Genomic DNA, 20,899 nt, shown 5'->3' on the forward strand with positions numbered 1-20,899 from the left:
TTTTGTCTTTGTTGAGTTTGAGAAGGTTACTGTCCAGCCAGTGCTTTATGTCCTTCAGGCAATTGATAAGTGGCACTGGTGGAAGAGGAGTAGTAGGCTTACCCCGGATTTCCACCAACTGCAGAACGGCTGTGGATCAGCTCCGCTGCGTGTCGGATCCGTGCTCCGCTGTCCTTCAATACCCACCAGGTCCGGATTTGTTGTGGAACGGCTGCGGCCATGACGAACAGCTGAAGTCACGAGGACCCACGAGATCACGCGAATTGACATACCTCCCTTCAGGAACGAAAAGGAGGTCACTAGATACTGACAAGACCAATATGTCACACCACCCCTCTGCTTAGGCGCAAAGATTTCCAAGCCCCAAAGGAAATGGTAATGCCCAGCCTCCAGAACACTGAACGGTACCTCGCTCAAGATCCAGATCAAGCTAAGGCGTACAATGCTGAAATTCTGAAACTGACCCAGGCAGGAACCGTCAAGAAGTTGAGTTCCCACCAGTTGACACAGTCAGGGGAATAATGGTATATCCCACATCACATGGTGACCCACACTTTGAGATTTGCTCCAAATGTAAAGTGCATTACAAATAAAATCTATTATTATTATTAGTAGTAGTAGTAGTAGTACCGAGGTCTGAACCTAAATGAGTGGCTGTTACCTGGCCCCACCTTAGGACCTTCACTCCTAGGAGTGCTGTTAAGGTTCCAAGAGCAAACTGTAGTGGTTATGTAAAAACCATGTTCCTCCAGGTCCGCCTGCTCTCTGAAAACCCTTCTGAGATTTGTCTGGCATGACATGGAAGGAGACCAAACTCCATCTGTGTTTGAGTGGCAAGTCCTGCCCTTCAATACCCTGTGTAGCCCATGCTGTGCCAGTTGATCCAATATCCCAGCTAGCAGGGAACGTTCTCAGAACGTTGGCTAACATTCCCTACAAGTTTGGTTTATGTTTTAAAGAAAACATTTGAATGTAATGTTCAAAGAATGTTTTAAGGATGTTTTCTCATTCCAAATAATGTTTCTATAAGGTTAAATGTAAATTAAGATATAACGTTTTAACTGTAACATTTTGAGGATGTTTTGGAAATGTTGTTGAAATAAAAGATTATATAATGTTCCATAATAACAAATGAGGAACATTATCAAATCAACGTTCGCAAAATGTTTTGAGGATATCATTGAGGCCTGAAATTACGGAATGTATTTTATAAAACGTTCTTGTAATTTGACGCGTTAACAAAGCAAGAACAATTTAAATGTAACATTTTGAGGATGTTTTTAGATAATGTTATCCCACACAGCAAAAAATCAAGTGTTAAATTAACTCTCCTGGGAGTTTTTTTGACTCCACACTCAAAGGGTTAAAGTGTTAAAATATGAGTGTTAAATGAACACTGAAGAGTGTTAAAATTAATGAGATAATTAAGTTATTAATTGTGTGATGATTGACCATTATTGAAGACGCCTGATGTTAACAAGCAGAATCACCAAAAGAGAAAATCTAATTTTAAGTTACCATTATGGTGATCGGTGTTTGCTTTAGTTGGGCTCTTGTAGGGCTGAGCGATAAATCGCACAATATTGTTATGAGCATCTCATCAGTAAAGCTGGTTCCTTGATTAGTAGTAAATCGCCTTCACCTGCTTTCAGATGGAGCGGCATTTACTACAAAGAGCCGTAGTTAACTGACAAGCTGAGCCATATCGCATTAATATCGCGGACGTATCGCCAGCGATAATTAATGCGATATGGCTCAGCTTGTCAGTTAAAGGGATACTTCACCTCTGGGAAGATGAATGTGTATTTAAAATAGGTCATTTATGTAGAAGAAATGTGAAGACATTTTTTAATTTGGAGCTTTCTAGACTGAGAAAAGCCAGAAAATGTATTTTTGGCTTATGTGGATGAAAGACAACAACTCCCAGAATGCACTTGCTTCGCTGCCCTAGGAGGCCACGCCTACCGGTAAGACAGCGCAGTTGAAAACAAGGTTAGGCTACTAGTGAGTCTCCATGACGAGTCTGCCTGGGATTTCGGGATCGCCCAAAATGTCCGGGATTCGGCTTTTGCGTTCTACAGTCGCCATTCATTATGTTTACTGTGGTGAGCAGGACGAGGCTGACGGCCGCGGGAGAACAGCGCGAGGCCGGTGGTGTCATTACTGAGACGCGCCGGTCTCGCAACGGAGGTGCGGGAATTTTCTTAGCAATGTTAAAACGCACATCAACCGATCACTTGTTTAGCGTTCATGTAAACACTACATTCAGATTCACCATTCGGAATGAATTCAGTTAGACTGAAACATGAGGTGTGCATGTAAACAATGAATGGCGACCGCAGAAAGCAAAAGCCGAATCCCGGACATTTTGAACGATCCTCGCCCGCCGGACATGTCCGGGAAAAGGAGGATGGTTACCCATACTTACTCAGCTTTCTCCTACTATTCAGCTTTCTCCACAGAACAAGAGCCTGCTAGCTTAGCTTCCAAAGAAATTGAGAAAGACGGCTGACTGTGTGTACATCCTGTGAGTGAGATCCCACCCTGTATGGGCGGGCTGAAAACATGCGGAACAACGCCATCTACTGGCTGTAGTCTTTAGCCTCTGGCCAGAAAATCCTCCGATGACGCAAAATGACGATTTTTGCGTCATCGGAGGATTTTTTCCAGACAAAAAATACATAAATCTCTCCTCTCAGGGGGATATGAGGGTGGAAAGCATGGTAATTCGAAAATACTACAGGTTTTCTACTAATACAAAGCTTAATGCTAAATCCTGAAGTAACCCTTTAACTACGGCTCTTTGTACACAGCAAAAACTCCAGTGTTAAATTAACACTCCTGGGAGTGTATATGAGTCCACACTCAAGAGTGTTGAAGTTAATGAGATAATTAAGTGATTAATTTAGTGATGATTGAACCTTATTGAAGACACCTGATGTTAACAAGCAGAATCACTGAAGGAGAAAATCTCAAATTGTAAGCCACCGTTATGGCGATCAATGTTTGCTTTACTTGGGCTCTTGACCCTTATTTTATTAACTTTAGATTTTGTTTGGCTGTTGTATCTGAGATATAACCGCCAGTTGAACAAAGAATAAAGTGTTCTGATGGTGTTGGTTATATTATGACATTCATCATTTGAAATTGATCACTGAATTCATTAAGATCCTTCTTTCTGACTTCGATTTTGTTTGTTACAGCATAACTGTGAATCTGCATAAATTGCCCAGAATTCCCAGAAAAAAAATCTTACTTTTAGGCACACGCAGATTTCAAGATTCAGTCTATGCATCTCAACAATGGTGACGAGCAGCATATTCAATTAGGAAAAGTAAATTACATAGACAATTCAGATCATAATTTATTCATACTGCAATGCATGATGGGAGCCATTAATGAGTTGTGATTGGTGGTAGCCACTGCAACATGCTTTATTAATGTCACCATTGTTGAGATTCACAGGCTGATTATTGATGTCTGTGTTTCTAAAATAATTTATTTGAAAGTCTTTTGATCAGAACAATGTTTATTGAATATTTTGGATTATATGTAAAGTACTGATAATCATATGCTGTAGAATCACAAAGCTGCTGCTAACAAGATAAACCAAACTACTGCAGTAAGTTTCATTTTTCAGATCACAGCATGATTATGTCAAATCATAACCAACACTATCAGATCACACTTTACTTTGTTCATTTAACTGTTATAAATCAATAACAGCAGACAAAAAACAGTATAATTTAAAGTAAACATATAAGTGTCAAGAGCCCAACTAAAGCAAACACTGATCACCATAATGGTAACTTACAATTTGTGATTTTCTCCTTCAGTGATTCTGCTTGTTAACATCAGGTGTCTTCAATAATGCTCAATCATCACTAAATTAATCACTTAATTATCTCATTAACTTTAACACTCTTGAGTGTTAATTTAACACTCATATTTTAACACTTTACACTCTTGAGTGTGGACTCATATACACTCCCAGGAGTGTTAATTTAACACCGCTCCATCTGAAAGCAGGTGATGGCGATTTACTACTAATCAAGGAACCGGCTTTACTGATGAGGTGCGCATAACAATATCGTGCGATATATCGCCCAGCCCTAGGCTCTTGACTATTAAACTACTAACTTTAGATTTTGTCTGGCTGTTGTAACTAAGTTATAACTGACAGATGAACAAAGATAAAAGTTGATCAGGTGGTGTTGGTTATGTTCTGACGTAATCATCATTTGACCTGAATCACTAAATTAATTTACACTTAGTCATTTAGCAGACGCTATTATCCAAAGAGGCTTACAACAGAGAACAAAAGTTTAGAGAGTTAGGTTTGCCTGGTTGATTGCAGCAGCCTGGTGATTTTATAGCATACAATTTGTAGCATTTTCTATAGAATCCAAAATATTTCTTAAAGTTCTGTTCAAAATATTTTATTTAGACACACAGACATCAATAATCAGCCTGTGAATCTCAACAATGGTGATAATAAAGCATGTTGCAGTGCATTCTGGGTGCCACCAATCAAAACTCATTCATGGCTCCCATCATGCATTGCGTTATGAATAAATTATTATCTGAATTGTCTTAGCAATTTCCTTTTCCTAATTAAATATTTCGTTTGTCACCATTGTTGAGATTCATACACTCATTCTTGATGTCTGTTTGTGCATAAACTACACAATTTTTTTTATCAAAACAACTTTTAAGAAATCCTTTGGAATATATAGAAAACTCTGGATCTTATGTTGTAGAATCACAATCTAAGTCAGAGTTTAAGCTCTAAATGAGTTTTGTGATTCAGGTCAAATGATGATTGTATTAAAACATAACCAACAACATCTGATCATCTTTTCTCTTTTTTCATCTGGGAGTTATAACAGCTGAACAAAATCTAAAGTTAAAAATGTAAGGGTCAACAGCCCAACTAATGCAAATACTGATCAACATCATGGTGTCTTAAAATTTTTGATTTTCTCCTTCAGTGATTCTGCTTGTTAACATCAGGTGTCTTCAATAATGGTCACTCATCGCTCAGTTAATCACTTAATTGTCTCATTAACTTTTATCACTGGAGTTTTGTCTGTGTACCTTTTAGGAGACCATTCTGGGAACCAAAATAAAACTACCCGCTGAAAACATTATTAGAACTTCATGGTAACGTTCTCAGAACGTTTTTAGAACAAAATATTTCGAGCTGGGATTCCATAAATCCGCTCTGGGCCTCAGCTGGCACTGTTCCACAGACACATTGAGGTACAAACATCGACCAGTAAATTATGATGCTCCTACCATGCGTAACATTTAAAGGGCCTTAGCTAGCCAGTACGACCCCCTCGGGTTAATCCTGCCATACACCACCTGTGCCAAAATCCTAGTGAGACCACTTTGGAACAAACACAGAGACTGGGATGATCCCCTACTGCCCCAGGATTTGCTACAAGCCTGGAGAGACTGGGAGGGAAAGTTACAAGTCCTGCCGAGAATCACCTTCCCCTGAGCGTACGTACCACCTTCCATGTGTAATGGAAAAATGTGATTTCCATTGATCTTCAACATATATTGCAAAGTAATGTGTCACGTGTCTATATTGTGGAATGTGAACAGGATATATGTATGTTTGTGCACCTGGCGTAAGCAAGACACACACAGTAAGACAAATGGTTAAGAACCTTTAACTCTTTGGGTATGGAAGATAATTTAGCCAAGGGGGTTTAGAGGGGTCATTCTATTCTAAATCAGCTAGATGTGGCTGGGTAAATATGTCAGTTGTCCACATATGTCATTAAAAAAGCACATATATATGGGGGACAGCGTACCACATCCTGTCTGTCAGTAACGGAAATTACTTTGGTTTGCTGCATTGCTGCCAATCTTGATGCAAGAACAAAAACAAACTGGGTGCTGTTGTTTGATAAAACTTTGATAAATCTTTGATACATTTTTATTGTGATGATTTTTTTAATGTTTTGTTAAGTTTTGTTTGATTAAATACCAAGCACACATTTAAAAAAAATTTAACCAAGAGATGTGTAAATCAGCACAAAACTGTTGGAGTAGAAAAGCCACTCAGACACAGTTTTACATTATTTAATGCCATCAGAAAACTCTAACATATTCAGTGAAATTATTTGTTAGGCCCCTTCTAGCTGTCTGTTACAACCTTTTTATTGCAGTAAACAACTGCAGTGTGAATAAAAAAAAAAAAAAAAGTATTAATCTGTCCTGTGATATTTGAGTGCACTTTCACACATTTGCAAACCTCAGTGTGTTTTTTTCCTACTGTCTGTGGTCTATATTGTTCTTCACAAGATTTAACCAGGTCACTTCAGTGCACATGTCTCTCTCAGACCAGATTTCAGGAAATGCGCTTCTCGGTTAAACACATTTCAAATAGGCTAGATTTCTGGGCATCTATAACCATGAAATAGTAAACGTAAGGCTTCCAGTCATGATCATGAGCGTCACGATGAAGATCTTTGCTCTGCTTTGTGTCTTTCTTCTTTATGGGACTTTGCCTTCAATTCAAGGAGGTAATTATTATTATTATAATTATTATTATTAACTTGTACTTTTTGACCATCAGTGTCTTCATCAGGCACAAACTTTGTGAAATAGAATACAAATCTTTATAGAAACCTTAATTAGGTGCACTCTCAATCGCGTGTAAAATAACCCCTCACAGGAAGAAAAAAAAACTCAACTCTCTTAAACTTTAACAGAATAGTCAATATCCAAACTTGTCAAAATATATTCCAAATGTTTTAGAAAACTATTAAAAGCAGATGAAAAAGTACACGGCATTACAGAAAAGGCTTAATATCGAACGCCTCATTCAATCCAAATGTCGACAAAGTATTTAAAGTAGAAATCCAAAAGCACTCACGTTGTAACCGTTTCCTCTCCAAATTTCCTCCTCTTAACGGTTTCTATACCCTCTCTATGCCAATGTATTGTAAGGCACTAACAATATGAACCGCATGTCTGAAGTGTGACACTACACTCTAGAAATTATTGGTTGTTTCAACTCAACTTTGGGTAAAATATGGACCAACCCATTGGTTTAATTTTTTAATTACATTTTTAACCCAGCGGTTGGGTTTGTCCATATTCTACCCAAATTTGGGTAGAAAAACACTGCATTTTTAGAGTGTATCGGACTGCGATCATCTCCCGTCCTGATTTTACTGTGAATGCGCAATGATCTGGAAGTTTTAAGCACAGATAAGATAAATCACATGTGTATGATGATGCCACATATCAAAATATTAATATTTACTGGATTACTGTAATTATTTATATGCAGGAATATCCCAGTTTTCCATTACAAGACTTCAAATGGTTCAAAACGCTACAGCCAGATTCCTAACTGGGGTTCGCAAACATGAACATATTACTCCTATTTTAATGTCTCTTAACTGGTTGCCGGTGCGTTATAGAGTCGATTTTAAAATATTGTTGTTTGTTTTTAAATACTTAAATGGTCTTGCACACGTGCCCGGTATATGTCTATGGTCCACAAGCAGTTATAATCTGTCCCAGCCACATTCACATTTAAAGTCGAGAGGGGATCGTGCCTTGGCAGTTGTCGGTCCTAGGCTGTGGAATAGCCTCCCCGTACCCTTGAGATCCTTGTCCTCTTTACATGAGTTTAAATTTAAGTTAAAGTTGTATCTTTTTGACCGGGCATTTCACTAAATCTCAATTATGGTTTTATTACATTATGTTTTAATGGTATTTTGCTCTTCCTTTCATGTTTCCTGGACTTTTGTCTTGTAAAGCACAGTGGTCAACTTCTGTTGTGTTTATTTGTGCTATATAAATAAATAAATGAAATGGACAGTGGTTCCACACAAGCAAATAATTGTTTATTAACATTATTTGTATTTTTTTTAATCTATGTAACCTCTTTGTACTGTGACAACACAACTGAATGAGAAAGAATCATAATGTCCAATCAAATCAATGGAATTGCTTCCCTGTAACTTCAACTGGTTAAGTTTGGTGAACATTCTATAGATTATTTAAAACCGCACTGAAAAAAAAGTGTTGAATTTACATGATTTCTCAATTAAGTGTCTAGACTATTGCTAGCTATTAACTAATATCAACACTTATTAACATATTAAATGGTAAGAATAAAATGCCCCTTCGGCCATGAGAGTTAAACTTATTTGAATCAGTCCACATCCTAACCAAATGCTCCACTCCTCTCCACAATGGTAACCCACTGTAATTTAAATGGTTCTAATAATTCCAATGTAATTGAACATTAAACATAATTACACACTATCAAGTCTTCCCCTTTTCTAATTAAAAAACAAACAAACAAACATAAAATAACACTTGATTTCAACATTTGTACTCTCTTAATTCAGCTATATGCAAAGTATGCTGGAAACTAACAAGCACCGCCCAGTTTCAGCAACACAAATCATTCATGTACTCCAACACAAACAGATTAAGTAGGGTAGAGTGGGGGAAAACGCCCCCCTGGGGTAAAACGCCCCCCACCTGTTTTTCCCAAAATGATCACTAAAAGTAGTCGAGATACATTTTTACTGTTGCTATGCACTACGCTGATAACGGGGATATACAAATCTCTATGGAGAAGCCAGAGGTGGGAGTAAGTCACATGAACAAGTCACAAGTCTCAAGTCTTAACCTTCAAGTCTCAAGCAAGTCCAAGTCAATTTTGTGAAAAGCAAGTCAAGTCAAGTCATTAATTGAGTGATGATTGAGCATTATTGAAGACACCTGATGATAACAAGCAGAATCACTGAAGGAGAAAATATCAAATTGTAAGTTACCATTATGGCGATTTGTGTTTGCTTTAGTTGGACTCTTGACCCATATATGTTTATTTTAAATTTTGTCTGACTGTTGTATCTGAGTTATAACTGCCAGATGAACAAAGCAAAAAAGTGATCTGATGGTGTTGGTTATATTATGACAATCATCATTTCAACTTGATCACTGAACTCATTAAGATCCTTCTTTCTGACTTAGATTTATGTTGTTGTTTACAGCATAACTGTGATTCTGCATAAATATCCAGATAGATATAATACAAAGGATTTCTTAAAAGTTGTTTTGAAAAAAAAAAAGATGAAAAAATCTTTCTTTTAGGCACACACAGACGTCAAGATTCAGTCTATGCATCTCAACAATGGTGACGAGCAGAATATTCAATTAGGAAAAGTAAATTACATAGACAATTCAGATCATAATTTATTCATACCGCAATGCATGATGGGAGCCATTAATGAGTTGTGATTGGTGGCAGCCACTGCAACATGCTTTATTATTGTCACCATTGTTGAGATTCACAGGCTGATTATTGATATCTGTGTTTCTAAATAAATTCATTTGAAAGTGTTTTGATCAGAACAATGTTTAATAAATATTTTGAATTTTATGAAAAATACTGATAATCATATGCTGTAGAATGGCAGAGCTGCTGTAATTATCAAGATAAGATACCTCAATAAATTTCTTTTTAAGGTTCACAACATGATTATGTCAAAACATAACCAACACTATCAGATCACACTTTTCTTTGTTCATTTGACTGTTATAAATCAATAACAGCAGACAAACAAAATTTAAGGTAAACATAAAATGGTCAAGAGCCCAACTAAAGCAAACACAAATCGCCATAATGGTAACTTACAATTTGATATTTTCTCCTTCAGTGATTCTGCTTGTTATCATCAGGTGTCTTCAATAATGCTCAATCATCACTCAATTAATGACTTGACTTGACTTGCTTTTCACAAAATTGACTTGGACTTGCTTGAGACTTGAAGGTTAAGACTTGAGACTTGTGACTTGTTCATGTGACTTACTCCCACCTCTGGGAGAAGCTGACACCAGCGACATATTTTAAGAGAAGAGGATTACAGGGTAAATGCTATAATTTTCAGATATTAGTAAACAAGTGTTTAATACAATATTGTTCTGCAGGATATCGCAATGATGTATGATAGATGAATAGTGAAGTCTGTAGTTTGAGATCATATGGTATTTATAAGGAATATAATTATATTTAAAAAATTAATCATTTTTTTAAAAAAGTCATAGCTTGTGGGATAAAACGCCCCCTACGCTGAGGGGTAAAACGCCCCCCCTGGGGGCATAGTTTCTCTCTATCATAATTACTATAATAAAATATTTATGTCTATCAAATCCTTTGTTTTACACTTAATGCAGTATAGGTGGTCAAATCTAAATATTTGAACAAAACATGAAAAAATTACCTCAAGTGAGCATTAACTAGCTAGCTTGCTAGCAAAGTTAGCTCACTGATGGAAGGTAGTTAAAGGGATAGTTCACCCAAAAATGAAAATTCTGTCATCATTTACTCACCCTCAAGTTGTTCCAAACCTGTATGAGTTTCTTTGTTCTGCTGAACACAAAGGAAGATATTTGGAAGAACGTTTGTAATCAACAGATCTCGGTCCCCATTGACTTCCATAGTAGGAAAAAAATATACTATGGTAGTCAATGGGGACCGAGATCTGTTTGGTTACAAACATTCTTCCAAATATCTTCCTTTGTGTTCAGCAGAACAAAGAAACTCATACAGGTTTGGAACAACTTGAGGGTGAGTAAACAATGATAGAATTTTTATTTTTGGGTGAACTATCCCTTTAAATTTGGCTATTTTGGACATTGCTGAAATAAATATTAATATATATACATGTTGATACATTACTTGCCTTTTACTTTTAGAGATTAAAAACTATTGTCTGTTAATTTTGCTGTTAAACTATGAAGCAAACTGGTTGGTAAGAAAGGGGGCATTTTACCCCACCTTGGGGGGCGTTTTACCCCACCGCTGGGGCAAAACGCCCCCTTTGTACCAAAATATTTTCAGTGAAAATACTAATTAATTATGAAGGCTGAGCAATTTTAATATTTGGTGAATAACTCCTGCCATAGTCACTCAAAACCGGGATGGCAATTCTAGTCACATTTATGTTTTGTTTCACTGTAACGTCACACTTTCCTTAAGGGGGGCGTTTTCCCCCACTCTACCCTATATATTTAAGCAGATTGAACACAATCAAATTAAGTTTGGACAACATGTATAGCAACTGTGTTGCTTAAGCTCATTTTAATGAAGCAATTTAAACAAGCAGCCAAAATATTTTTTTTCAGTGTAATATATTAAAAGCATCCCAGAACAGACTTTCCGAAATACTAACAGAAATGAAAGACTTTGCCTTTAGATTAGCTTAATATTTTCCTACATGGCTGATACTTCTAGCTCTGATGCACCTTGCCACCTTCTTCACACGCCGTCTTCATCCAACGTTGGAAATCATCACATCCGTTTAGTTTTTTTGAATCACGAAATTAAACCCTTTACATAGGTTTAACGATACCATACCTCGACACCTTTTCGGTCTAGCAACTTTATGTTGTTTACATTGTAATTTAATTTTTGTTTCTATATTTGTTTGTCAATTTTTTTTTCTTTTTTTCTTTCCTTCTTTTGAAGTTGACCGAAATAAACTTAACTAACTAACTACACAAGGAGGCAAGCCCGATTTAACATTTAAAAACCAATCAAGGACCTTCTTTAAATATACTACAATTTTGGATCTCTTTGCCAATACCATATAAGACTCCACACCCAATGCCGAATCCTTAACAATGCAAACAGGACCATTACTTGATTGTTTTTATTATTAACCTTGTATTTGAGATGTATCTCCAAATTTCTTTTTAGCATAATTTACCATTTCTCTGCGATAACCCCTATTCATAAATCTTAGAGTTAAATCATAGACCATTGCGAGTATGTGATTCTTCTGTGCCACAAACTGGCTAATAGGAAAACTCTTAATAATAACTCTTAATAATTAGCAGGTGTAGATTTCCTTATCAAAGTCCATATCTCTTACTTAAGATGGCAAAGTGGGTGCAAATGATTTATTAAAAAGTCCACAAAAGAAGCAATATTCTCAGTGAGAACAATGACACTCACAATAGGTCGACCCTTTGAAATACTATCTAGACCTTTTTGAACTTTGGCAGTGTATATATAACAGGAGTGATCAGAAAATCAACTTTAAGAAATACATACTCATTCAAGGTCTCCATTTTCAAAATGTTACAACTTAGAATGGATATATTTTTTTCAATTTGTTAAACATTCATAAAAGACATGCACGTTTATGATTGTTTAAATTATAAAGTAAAAGAGGTTACATTCAAAATGTTACATCATGGTATATATCCAGCTGAGAGCGTGTTAGAGAGATTTAATGTTGATATTGATTATTCCTGTGAAATTAAATATCAGACACTAATTAATAGAGTCAATAGTGATCATCAAAAAGTTAACATTTATTAATAAGCAATTTAATAAATGTTTACTGTTTAATCATTATTTATTACATTTCATAATAAATGTTATTTATTAAACATATTAAAGGGGTCATCGGATTCCTCAGTGGTTTGTGTAAAACTACACCCTTTTTACCTCCTCAAAAACAGCTCTGTTCACAGCAACCCGTTTCGGTGCATGTCTCTTTAAATAATGAGCAACTGCTCACCCCACTTGAGAGTGTTTAGGCTTTTTGAGGATTAAAAAAGGGTTAACTTGTGTTATTTTAATATATTTTAATATATGTATATTAATCCAAAGAACATCATAATCATATACATTTTTCATACAAGGACTACAGCACTTGTTTTGAGAATATTTTCAATAAAAAAGACTTGTCAATTTTTTCATGATTATGTCTTTATCATTAATAAATGGGTGTTCTGTACACTCTGGCATTTTTCAGTATTTTTCTGTGTACTGTTATATATCTATTCTGTTTAAAAAAAAAAAGTTATGACTTAAAAGTTATAGTCATAATTTTGATGTAGTATGTCATCATTTTTACTTTTTATCTTATAATTATGACTTAATAATAATAATTTAGAGTAGTAATTAAGTAAGTCAAAATAATGTAATACAAACCTTACCTTCTTTCAGGATCAGTTGTCAGTAAAATGTACACAGTTACACAAAAACTACCCAGCCCCTGGGTAAAAGTAATACAAAATAGTCAAATGAAATGACCCAAGCTGATTCGGAAATAATTAAAGCTACAATATGCAAGAATTTTTGCCGCTAGAGGGCGCTACATTCCAAACAACAACAGCGGCGTAGCTTGATGACGATATGAAGGAGCGTGGAATGATGGGAACTGTCGTTTTAAACTCCACCGTGGACGTAAATCAGTCAGACAGGAACCGAAAAATCATGTTCATGGATGAGGCTAAGTTCTTTTTTTATAATGACATGCTTTTTGTGGCGAGGGGGGCGTGGTTCAGCGCGGTCTGTAATGGGAGAGAGAAGAGACGAGCGTCCCGCAAGTAGGTCAAGTGCAAATGACGAACACCTGTGTCTTATTGCAGTGATCCGCGTGGAGAGACCGCTTATAATCCGCGCGCTGGAACGAGAGAGAGACTGGAGAGAAAATTGGACGCAGAGAAAGAAAACCGGTGGATCCGAGCTCTCATTTTTGAACTGTTTTGTGCCGTCGCGGTTGCCACGGTGAATGCGCGTTGTGTGCGACTTTTGTTTGTTTTGCTTTATTTTAATAAAGTACGAGTCCCAGTCACGCCGACCCCTCACAGCAAAAACTCCAGTGTTAAATTAACACTCCTGGGAGTGTATATAAGTCCACACTCAAGAGTGTAAAGTGTTAAAATATGAGTGTTAAATTAACACTCAAGAGTGTTAAAGTTAATGAGATAATTAAGTGATTAATTTAGTGATGATTGAGCATTATTGAAGACACCTGATGTTAACAAGCAGAATCACTGAAGGAGAAAATCACAAATTGTAAGTTACCATTATGGTGATCAGTGTTTGCTTTAGTTGGGCTCTTCACCCTTATATGTTTACTTTAGATTTTGTTTGGCTGTTGTATCTGAGTTATAACTGACAGATGAACAAAGAGAAAAAGTGATCTGATGGTATTGGTTATATTATGACAATCATCATTTGAACTTGATCACTGAACTCATTAAGACCCTTATTTCTGACGTAGATTTATGTTGTTGATCACAGCATAACTGTGATTCTGCAAAATATCCAGAATTTTTGATATAATATAAAGGATTTCTTAAAAGTTGTTTTGTTTTAACAAACATAAAAAAAAATCTTTCTCTTAGGCACACGCAGACGTCAAGGTTCAGTCAATGCATCTCAACAATGGTGACAAGCAGAATATTCAATTAGGAAAAGTAAATTACATAGACAATTCAGATCATAATTTATTCATACCGCAATGCATGATGGGAGCCATTAATGAGTTGTGATTGGTGGCAGCCACTGCAACATGCTTTATTATTGTCACCATTGTTGAGATTCACAGGCTGATTATTGATGTCTGTGTTTCTAAATAAATTCATTTGAAAGTCTTTTGATCAGAACAATGTTTATGAAATATTTTTGGATTATATGAAAAATGCTAAAAATCATATGCTGTAGAATCACAGAGCTGCTGTAACTAACAAGTTAAGCCATCTCAATAAGTTTCGTTTTTTGGATCACAACATGATTATGTCAAAACATAATCAACACCATCAGATCACATTGTCTCTTTGTTCATCTGACTGTTATAAATCACTAACAGCAGACAAACAAAATCTAAAGTAAACATATAATGGTCAAGAGCCCAACTAAAGCAAACACTGATCACCATAATGGTAACTTACAATTTGAGATTTTCTCCTTCAGTGATTCTGCTTGTTAACATCAGGTGTCTTCAATAATAGTCAGTCATCACTAAATTAATCACTTAATTATCTCATTAACTTTAACACTCTTGAGTGTTAATTTAACACTCATATTTTAACACTTTACACTCTTGAGTGTGGACTCATATACACTCCCAGGAGTGTTAATTTAACACTGGAGTATTTGCTGTGCTGTCTTCTTCCTTCCTGATTCTTGTACCTCATCACACTTTTATTTCATTAAAATGAATTAACCGCAAGAAAAGTAAGGTTTAATACTAAATTGGTTATCATAGATGTTACTGTATGTCGAATTCATTGTTGTGATAACGCGGCGCAGTTTTACGTGTTCTAAACAATTGTTGTATTCGAACATACCCACATCATTTGCCAAAATACTGATTAATCTTTATGTATAACACATGCTATATTTATTTACATGGCCATAAACACCAGACGTGATAAACAATGTCAATAAACTAAACACAAACCTAAAGCAATAATACTTCCCTTACATACACAGCAAAAAGTCCAGTGTTAAATTAACTCTCCTGGGAGTTTATATGGCTCCAGAGTCAGTGTTAAAATATGAGTGTTAAATTAACACTCAAGAGTGTTAAATGTAATGAGCTCATTAAGTGATTCATTGAGTGATAATTGACCAATATTGAAGACACCTGATGTTAGCGAGCAGAATCACCAAAGGAGAAAATCTAATTTTTTAAGACACCGTTATGGTGATCAGTGTTTGTTTTAGTTGGGCTCTTGACCCTTAAAGCATTAACTTCAAATTTTGTTTGGCTGTTGTATCTGAGTTATAACTCTCAGATGAACAAAGAGAAAAGGTGATCAGGTGGTATTGGTTATGATTTGATAATCATAATTTGACCTGAATATCAAATCTCATTTAGAGAGTCAGATTTACCTTGTTGATTACAGCAGCCTGTGATTTAACAGCAAATGATTTTTATCGTTATCAATATAATCCAAAATATTTCTTAAAAACTGTTCTGATAAAAAAATACATAGAAAATTACTTTATTTAGACACACTGACATCAATAATCAGCCTGTGAATCTCAACAATGGTGACAATAATAAAGCATGTTGCAGTGCATTCTGGGTGCCACCAATCAAAACTCATTCATGGCTCCCATCATGCATTGCGGTATGAATAAATTATGATCTGATTTGTCCTACTAATTTCCTTTTCCTAAATGAATATTCTGTTTGTCACCATAGTTGAGATCAATACACTGATTCTTGATGTCTGTATGTGCCTAAAATAAAGATTTTGTTTTATCAGAACAGCTTTTAAGAAATCCTTAAAACTAGGTAGAAAAAAAGATCTTATGCTGTAGAATCACAGTGATGCTGTAATCAACAATATACATTTAAGTCAGAGATTAGACTCTAAATGAGATCAGTGATTCAGGTGACATTATGATTATGTCAAAACATAACCAACAAAACCTGAACAACTTTCTCTTTGTTCATCTGGCAGTTATAACTCAGATACAACAGCCAAAGATAATCTAATGTTTACAGTTTATGGGTCAAGAGCCCAACTAAATCAAACACTGATCTCCATAACGGTGTCTTAAAAAATTAGATTTTCTCCTTTGGTGATTCTGCTTGTTATCATCAGGTGTCTTCAATAATGCTCAATCATCACTCAATTAATCACTTAATGAGCTCATTAACTTTAACACTCTTGAGTGTTAATTTAACACTCATATTTTAACACTGACTCTGGAGCCATATAAACTCCCAGGAGAGTTAATTTAACACTGGACTTTTTGCTGTGTAAACATAACTATTACAGAATGCTACATTTGGAAAATATAAAATTAAGCATGCTTTGTCGACAGAACCAGCTGCAATCGGTAAAGAATAATTGTGTTCCATAACGACTGCACGAACAAGCTAACGTTTGTTGCTTGATAGACGCTACAACTACAACTTCTGCATTTGTCCAGGACTCCACGCAGTACGAGCGGAAACCGAGGGTAACGCGGATATGACGTAATTGACTGGCGACTCCCAGCTCCCCCCTGCTCTAACGCCCCGTTTCCTTGGTTAAAATCGCAATTTTCTCACGATTTAAAAATAGTTGGAAACATTTGGGATATTGTAAGTAATCAACTTAACAAAATATATAACACTGGCCTTGAGATTATGGGATATTTTAATGCAAAATTCTTGCATATTGTACCTTTAAATAATAATTTCATAAAATAATTGTAACTTTTATGCCTTTTTACGTGTATTTTATTCCTCTTCATTGCAGAGATACACTCGCTGTATTACATGTACACTGGTTTGTCCAAACCTGTGGATCTGCCGGGCATCTATGAATTCACTGCTATGGGTCTGCTAGACGACACACAGATCGACTATTACAATAGTAAAGAAAAGAGAAAGATTCCCAAACAGCCCTGGATGCAAGAGAAACTGCAGAAGGATTACTGGGAAAGAGGCACTTGGTCCAGAGAAAGCAAAGAACAGTGGTTTAATGTCAATGTCGAGATTCTGATGGACCGCATGAGACACAATACATCAGGTGAGGAACATTCATGCTGTTTAATCTGCATATAGCCTACCTAAATTAATTATTCATATTATTTATTTTGTATTATTGTTGCAAACATTTTGCTTCATCTCCATTCCAGATCTTCATGTTCTACAGTGGAGAGTTGGTTGTGAAGTTGAGCAGCAGGGACGTGAAGTGAAGTTTCTCAAAGGTGTTTCTGAGTACGGCTATGATGGACAAAACTTCCTGTCTTTTGATGATAAAGAGTCTCAATGGGTCGCCCCAGTGGACGCAGCTCTACCAACCAAGAGAAAGTGGGACAGCGACTACAACCTAAACCAATACACCAAAAACTACCTGGAGAATCAGTGTGTGGCCTGGCTCAACAAACTCAGAGAATATAGAGACCAGGAGCTCAGAAACGGATGTGAGTTTGGATGTGTTCACACTGTCAGTCCAAATCTGATTATCCGTGCATCCGAATGTAATCTGATCTTAAACTATTCACAGTCCACAGTGTGTATCTCTTCAGATTTGATTTGTGAGTCTTTCGTTTTACGGAATATCTGCATTGCTCTCTATGGAAATGACATTATGTTTGTAAGTATACGCAAAAAAACAACAGCAGCAACATAGAGGGGTTTGCAGTACAGATGTTGTCTTAATTAAAACATGATTCTATGTGAGCTGGCGTGCAAGACTACTGCGTCTTCTGAGGCAGCGGTAGATGGAGGACAGACGCAAAACATATCACCGTTATATTGTAATTTTCTGCGCGCCTGCACTTAAAGGTGCAGAGTGTAATTTTAGCGGCATCTAGTGGTGAGGTTGTGAATTGCACCCATCAGAAGTTACGGTGGCTGACAGGAAGTGATGTCGTCGTCTGAGACAGCAGAGAGTAGCCAGTTCAGCAATGAGGTTTCTTTACAAAGATAAATTAGGAAATTAGGTTTACTTAATTATTCAGTAAAACGATATGTTGTTGTGAATATTATTGTTACTTTATTCATCATTGTGTGAGTGTTTTATTCACTGACTTTAGCTAGCTTCTTTGCACGAAGAACAACATAGTAACGAAACGCGTTTGTCCATTCAGGGCTCCTGTAGAAACATGTCGATGTAAGCGTACCCGCGGTGTGTGAGAGAGAAATGGCTCATTCTAAGGTAATAAAAACATTATAACGGTTCATTATGTAAGGTCTTTATACACCGCTGAAAACATAGTTATGTATATGAAATTGCATTTATGTCAACAGATCCTCCTAAATATTACACAATGCACCTTTAACTGCAACAACCTTGTTTCTGCAGCAACTTTCAGCATGTTTCTTATAACAACATCTGACGTTTTAATGTGATTTATTTTTTATTTTTGCCGTTCACACATGCTAAATGTGTTCGGACTCCAATCGGATATGCACAACAATCATATTTAAACTGACAGTCTGAATGAGGCTGAGGTTTGTTTATTATCTGCAGGTTTCATATAGAGATGAAACTGATTAATCCACTGATTCCTGTGTTTTCAGCTCCTCCAGGTGTGCATTTGTTTGTAATAAGGTCTATCAGGGACAGATCCAAGCTGGAACTGACCTGTCTGGCCTCCGGCTTCCACCCCAAAGACATGATGATGACCATTAGGAAAGATAACACATCTCTGCCTGACGATCAGATTGAATCCTCAGGAATCAGACCAAACCATGATGGATCCTGTCAGCTGAGGAAGAGTGTGGAGATCAAGAAGGAGGACAAAGATCAATATGATTGTCTTGTGTCTCACAGTTCCCTCAAAGAACCAATTATCGCCAAACTAGGTAGGCAAACCAAGCATTCAATTATTATATACATTGTAATGCCTTTTTCAGATATTATTTAGAATTCAAATATTCAGATATTGTTTCAGCTTTATTCATGTCTGAGAATAGCACTGCACACTTCCTTTTATCATGGTTTTCTATACAGTGAAAGCTGAAGAACCTTTGCCTGAGCAAGAGTCTGATGGTATGTCTTCACTACTTTTTTTAAAAGCTTTGTTATTTATCAGGCAAATTTCCAATAGATTAGCACTGTAGATTTGACGTTTCACTGTTTCTCCAACAGGACAAGGGAGTTCTGCTGAAACGTCACACAGCAGCAAAACTGCTTCAATGTTTTATCTCTCGCTCATATTTCATTTGATCTGGATATTTTGAAGCACTGTCCTCAAGAAATGTACATGATTTTCCAGACTCAAACTGAATGCTATGAATGAAATTTAGCCATTAAAACAAATGTTTAATTCATCAAACATGTGAGTTTGTCTTTCTGACTTGCATAGAGACCCATCAGCGTGTTTCCACTGTAAAACAGAAATACCATCTATATTTTCTAAAATAAAATTAGGTACATTTTGCCAGACATTTATGCACACATATAACATATGAATAGCTGTCTCTTGACAAATATTGCAAAAACAAAATTTGACATCTATATCTTTTTAAATTAAAGACGATAGTGTTTAGCAGGTTATATTCTATGAATAAGTCTAAAAAATATAAAATATTTCTCTAACCTCATTTGTTATGAAATAATGATTAGACAAAAGAACATTTTTCTTCCAGTGACATCATCCACAAATTGACTCCAGTATATAAATAACATCTGGTGGTGTAAGAGTGTTGTTTTGAAACATGTCTATTTTTAAGAAGTTATTATTGCGAAAAGCATATTTCACAAAAGCAGGTTTGGGTGAAGAGGAGGGAGATTCAAACAATCCAGTCTCCTTTTGTTGTTTAAACAGCATGCGCGCGCACACACACACACACACACCTGCAGGGACTGCACTAAAGTCCTTTACAAACTTTACAGACAGTGGTTTGAACACACAGGAAAGTGTTTTTTCCTTGAAATAAATTTGGCTGAATGTCACGTTAGAAGACGTTAGAATATCACACGAGCATGCTTTCTGGAATCTTGGGTTTCAAACCAAAGATTAATAAAAAAATAATAATAAAAAGTTTTCAAATAAAAAATTCACACTGAATGTAAAATTAATAGACACGTCACACATAAGTATATTGGATGAAGACTTTTTATAAATATATGTGCACTCCAAAAGTAGGAAGTACAACTTGGTGAGAAACACACTAGATAGTCAAGGTGAAATGTTATAACATCATAAGAGAACTTACAAAATGTCAGAACTGCTTTCACTTTCACTTTGAATCGTGTGCCACTGTTTGTCTCCTGAAGGAGGCGCTGTGACTTCATCAGAAACACCAGGAAAAAACATGCCTTGTCAGATCTGCAGTGATGAAATGTTTTAGCTAAATAACATTAATCAAATGTTATCAATGTTTTGTGCTCAAACAGTATTTAAAACAGTTGATCACTGACACAGCATTAGCTCTGTTATAACTGATCTCAGAGCAGCTGCTGTCTGGACGACAGGAGGAATGCTGCACATGCTCAGTTTCGACAGGCTTTTGTGTGTTGACATTAACGTTGAGCGCCGCTTAGAGGTGCAACAGTGTAACGGAATGATGAGGAAACTATATTCAGTGAATAATGAACAACTCCCTGATGACGATTTTAATGACTAATCTGAAGGATACATGTATATTTTTGAATT

The 20,899-nt window shown here is 36.1% G+C and overlaps 1 protein-coding gene across 1 annotated transcript; it reads left to right on the top strand.

Annotated features, from left to right (window-relative positions):
- Positions 1-6,421: 6,421 nt before the first annotated feature.
- Positions 6,422-19,573, top strand: LOC311277040 (major histocompatibility complex class I-related gene protein-like). Its single transcript, XM_084387154.1, has 6 exons — positions 6,422-6,539; positions 17,047-17,319; positions 17,429-17,716; positions 18,819-19,103; positions 19,252-19,290; positions 19,390-19,573. The coding sequence occupies exons 1-6, from the start codon at positions 6,458-6,460 to the stop codon at positions 19,479-19,481; spliced, it is 1,059 nt and encodes a 352-aa protein (XP_084243280.1). The 5' UTR covers positions 6,422-6,457; the 3' UTR covers positions 19,482-19,573.
- Positions 19,574-20,899: the final 1,326 nt, after the last annotated feature.

The sequence above is a fragment of the Rutilus rutilus genome, assembly GCF_951802725.1.
Source record: "Rutilus rutilus genome assembly, chromosome: 1".
NCBI lineage: Eukaryota > Metazoa > Chordata > Actinopteri > Cypriniformes > Leuciscidae > Rutilus > Rutilus rutilus.

Coding starts and splice junctions, on each gene's coding strand:
- LOC311277040 (XM_084387154.1), top strand. CDS start 6,458: ATGATCATGAGCGTCACGATGAAGATCTTTGCTCTGCTTTGTGTCTTT. Junction 17,717..18,818: donor CCAGGAGCTCAGAAACGGAT/GTGAGTTTGGAT, acceptor CTGTGTTTTCAG/CTCCTCCAGGTGTGCATTTG. Junction 19,104..19,251: donor ACCAATTATCGCCAAACTAG/GTAGGCAAACCA, acceptor TTTTCTATACAG/TGAAAGCTGAAGAACCTTTG.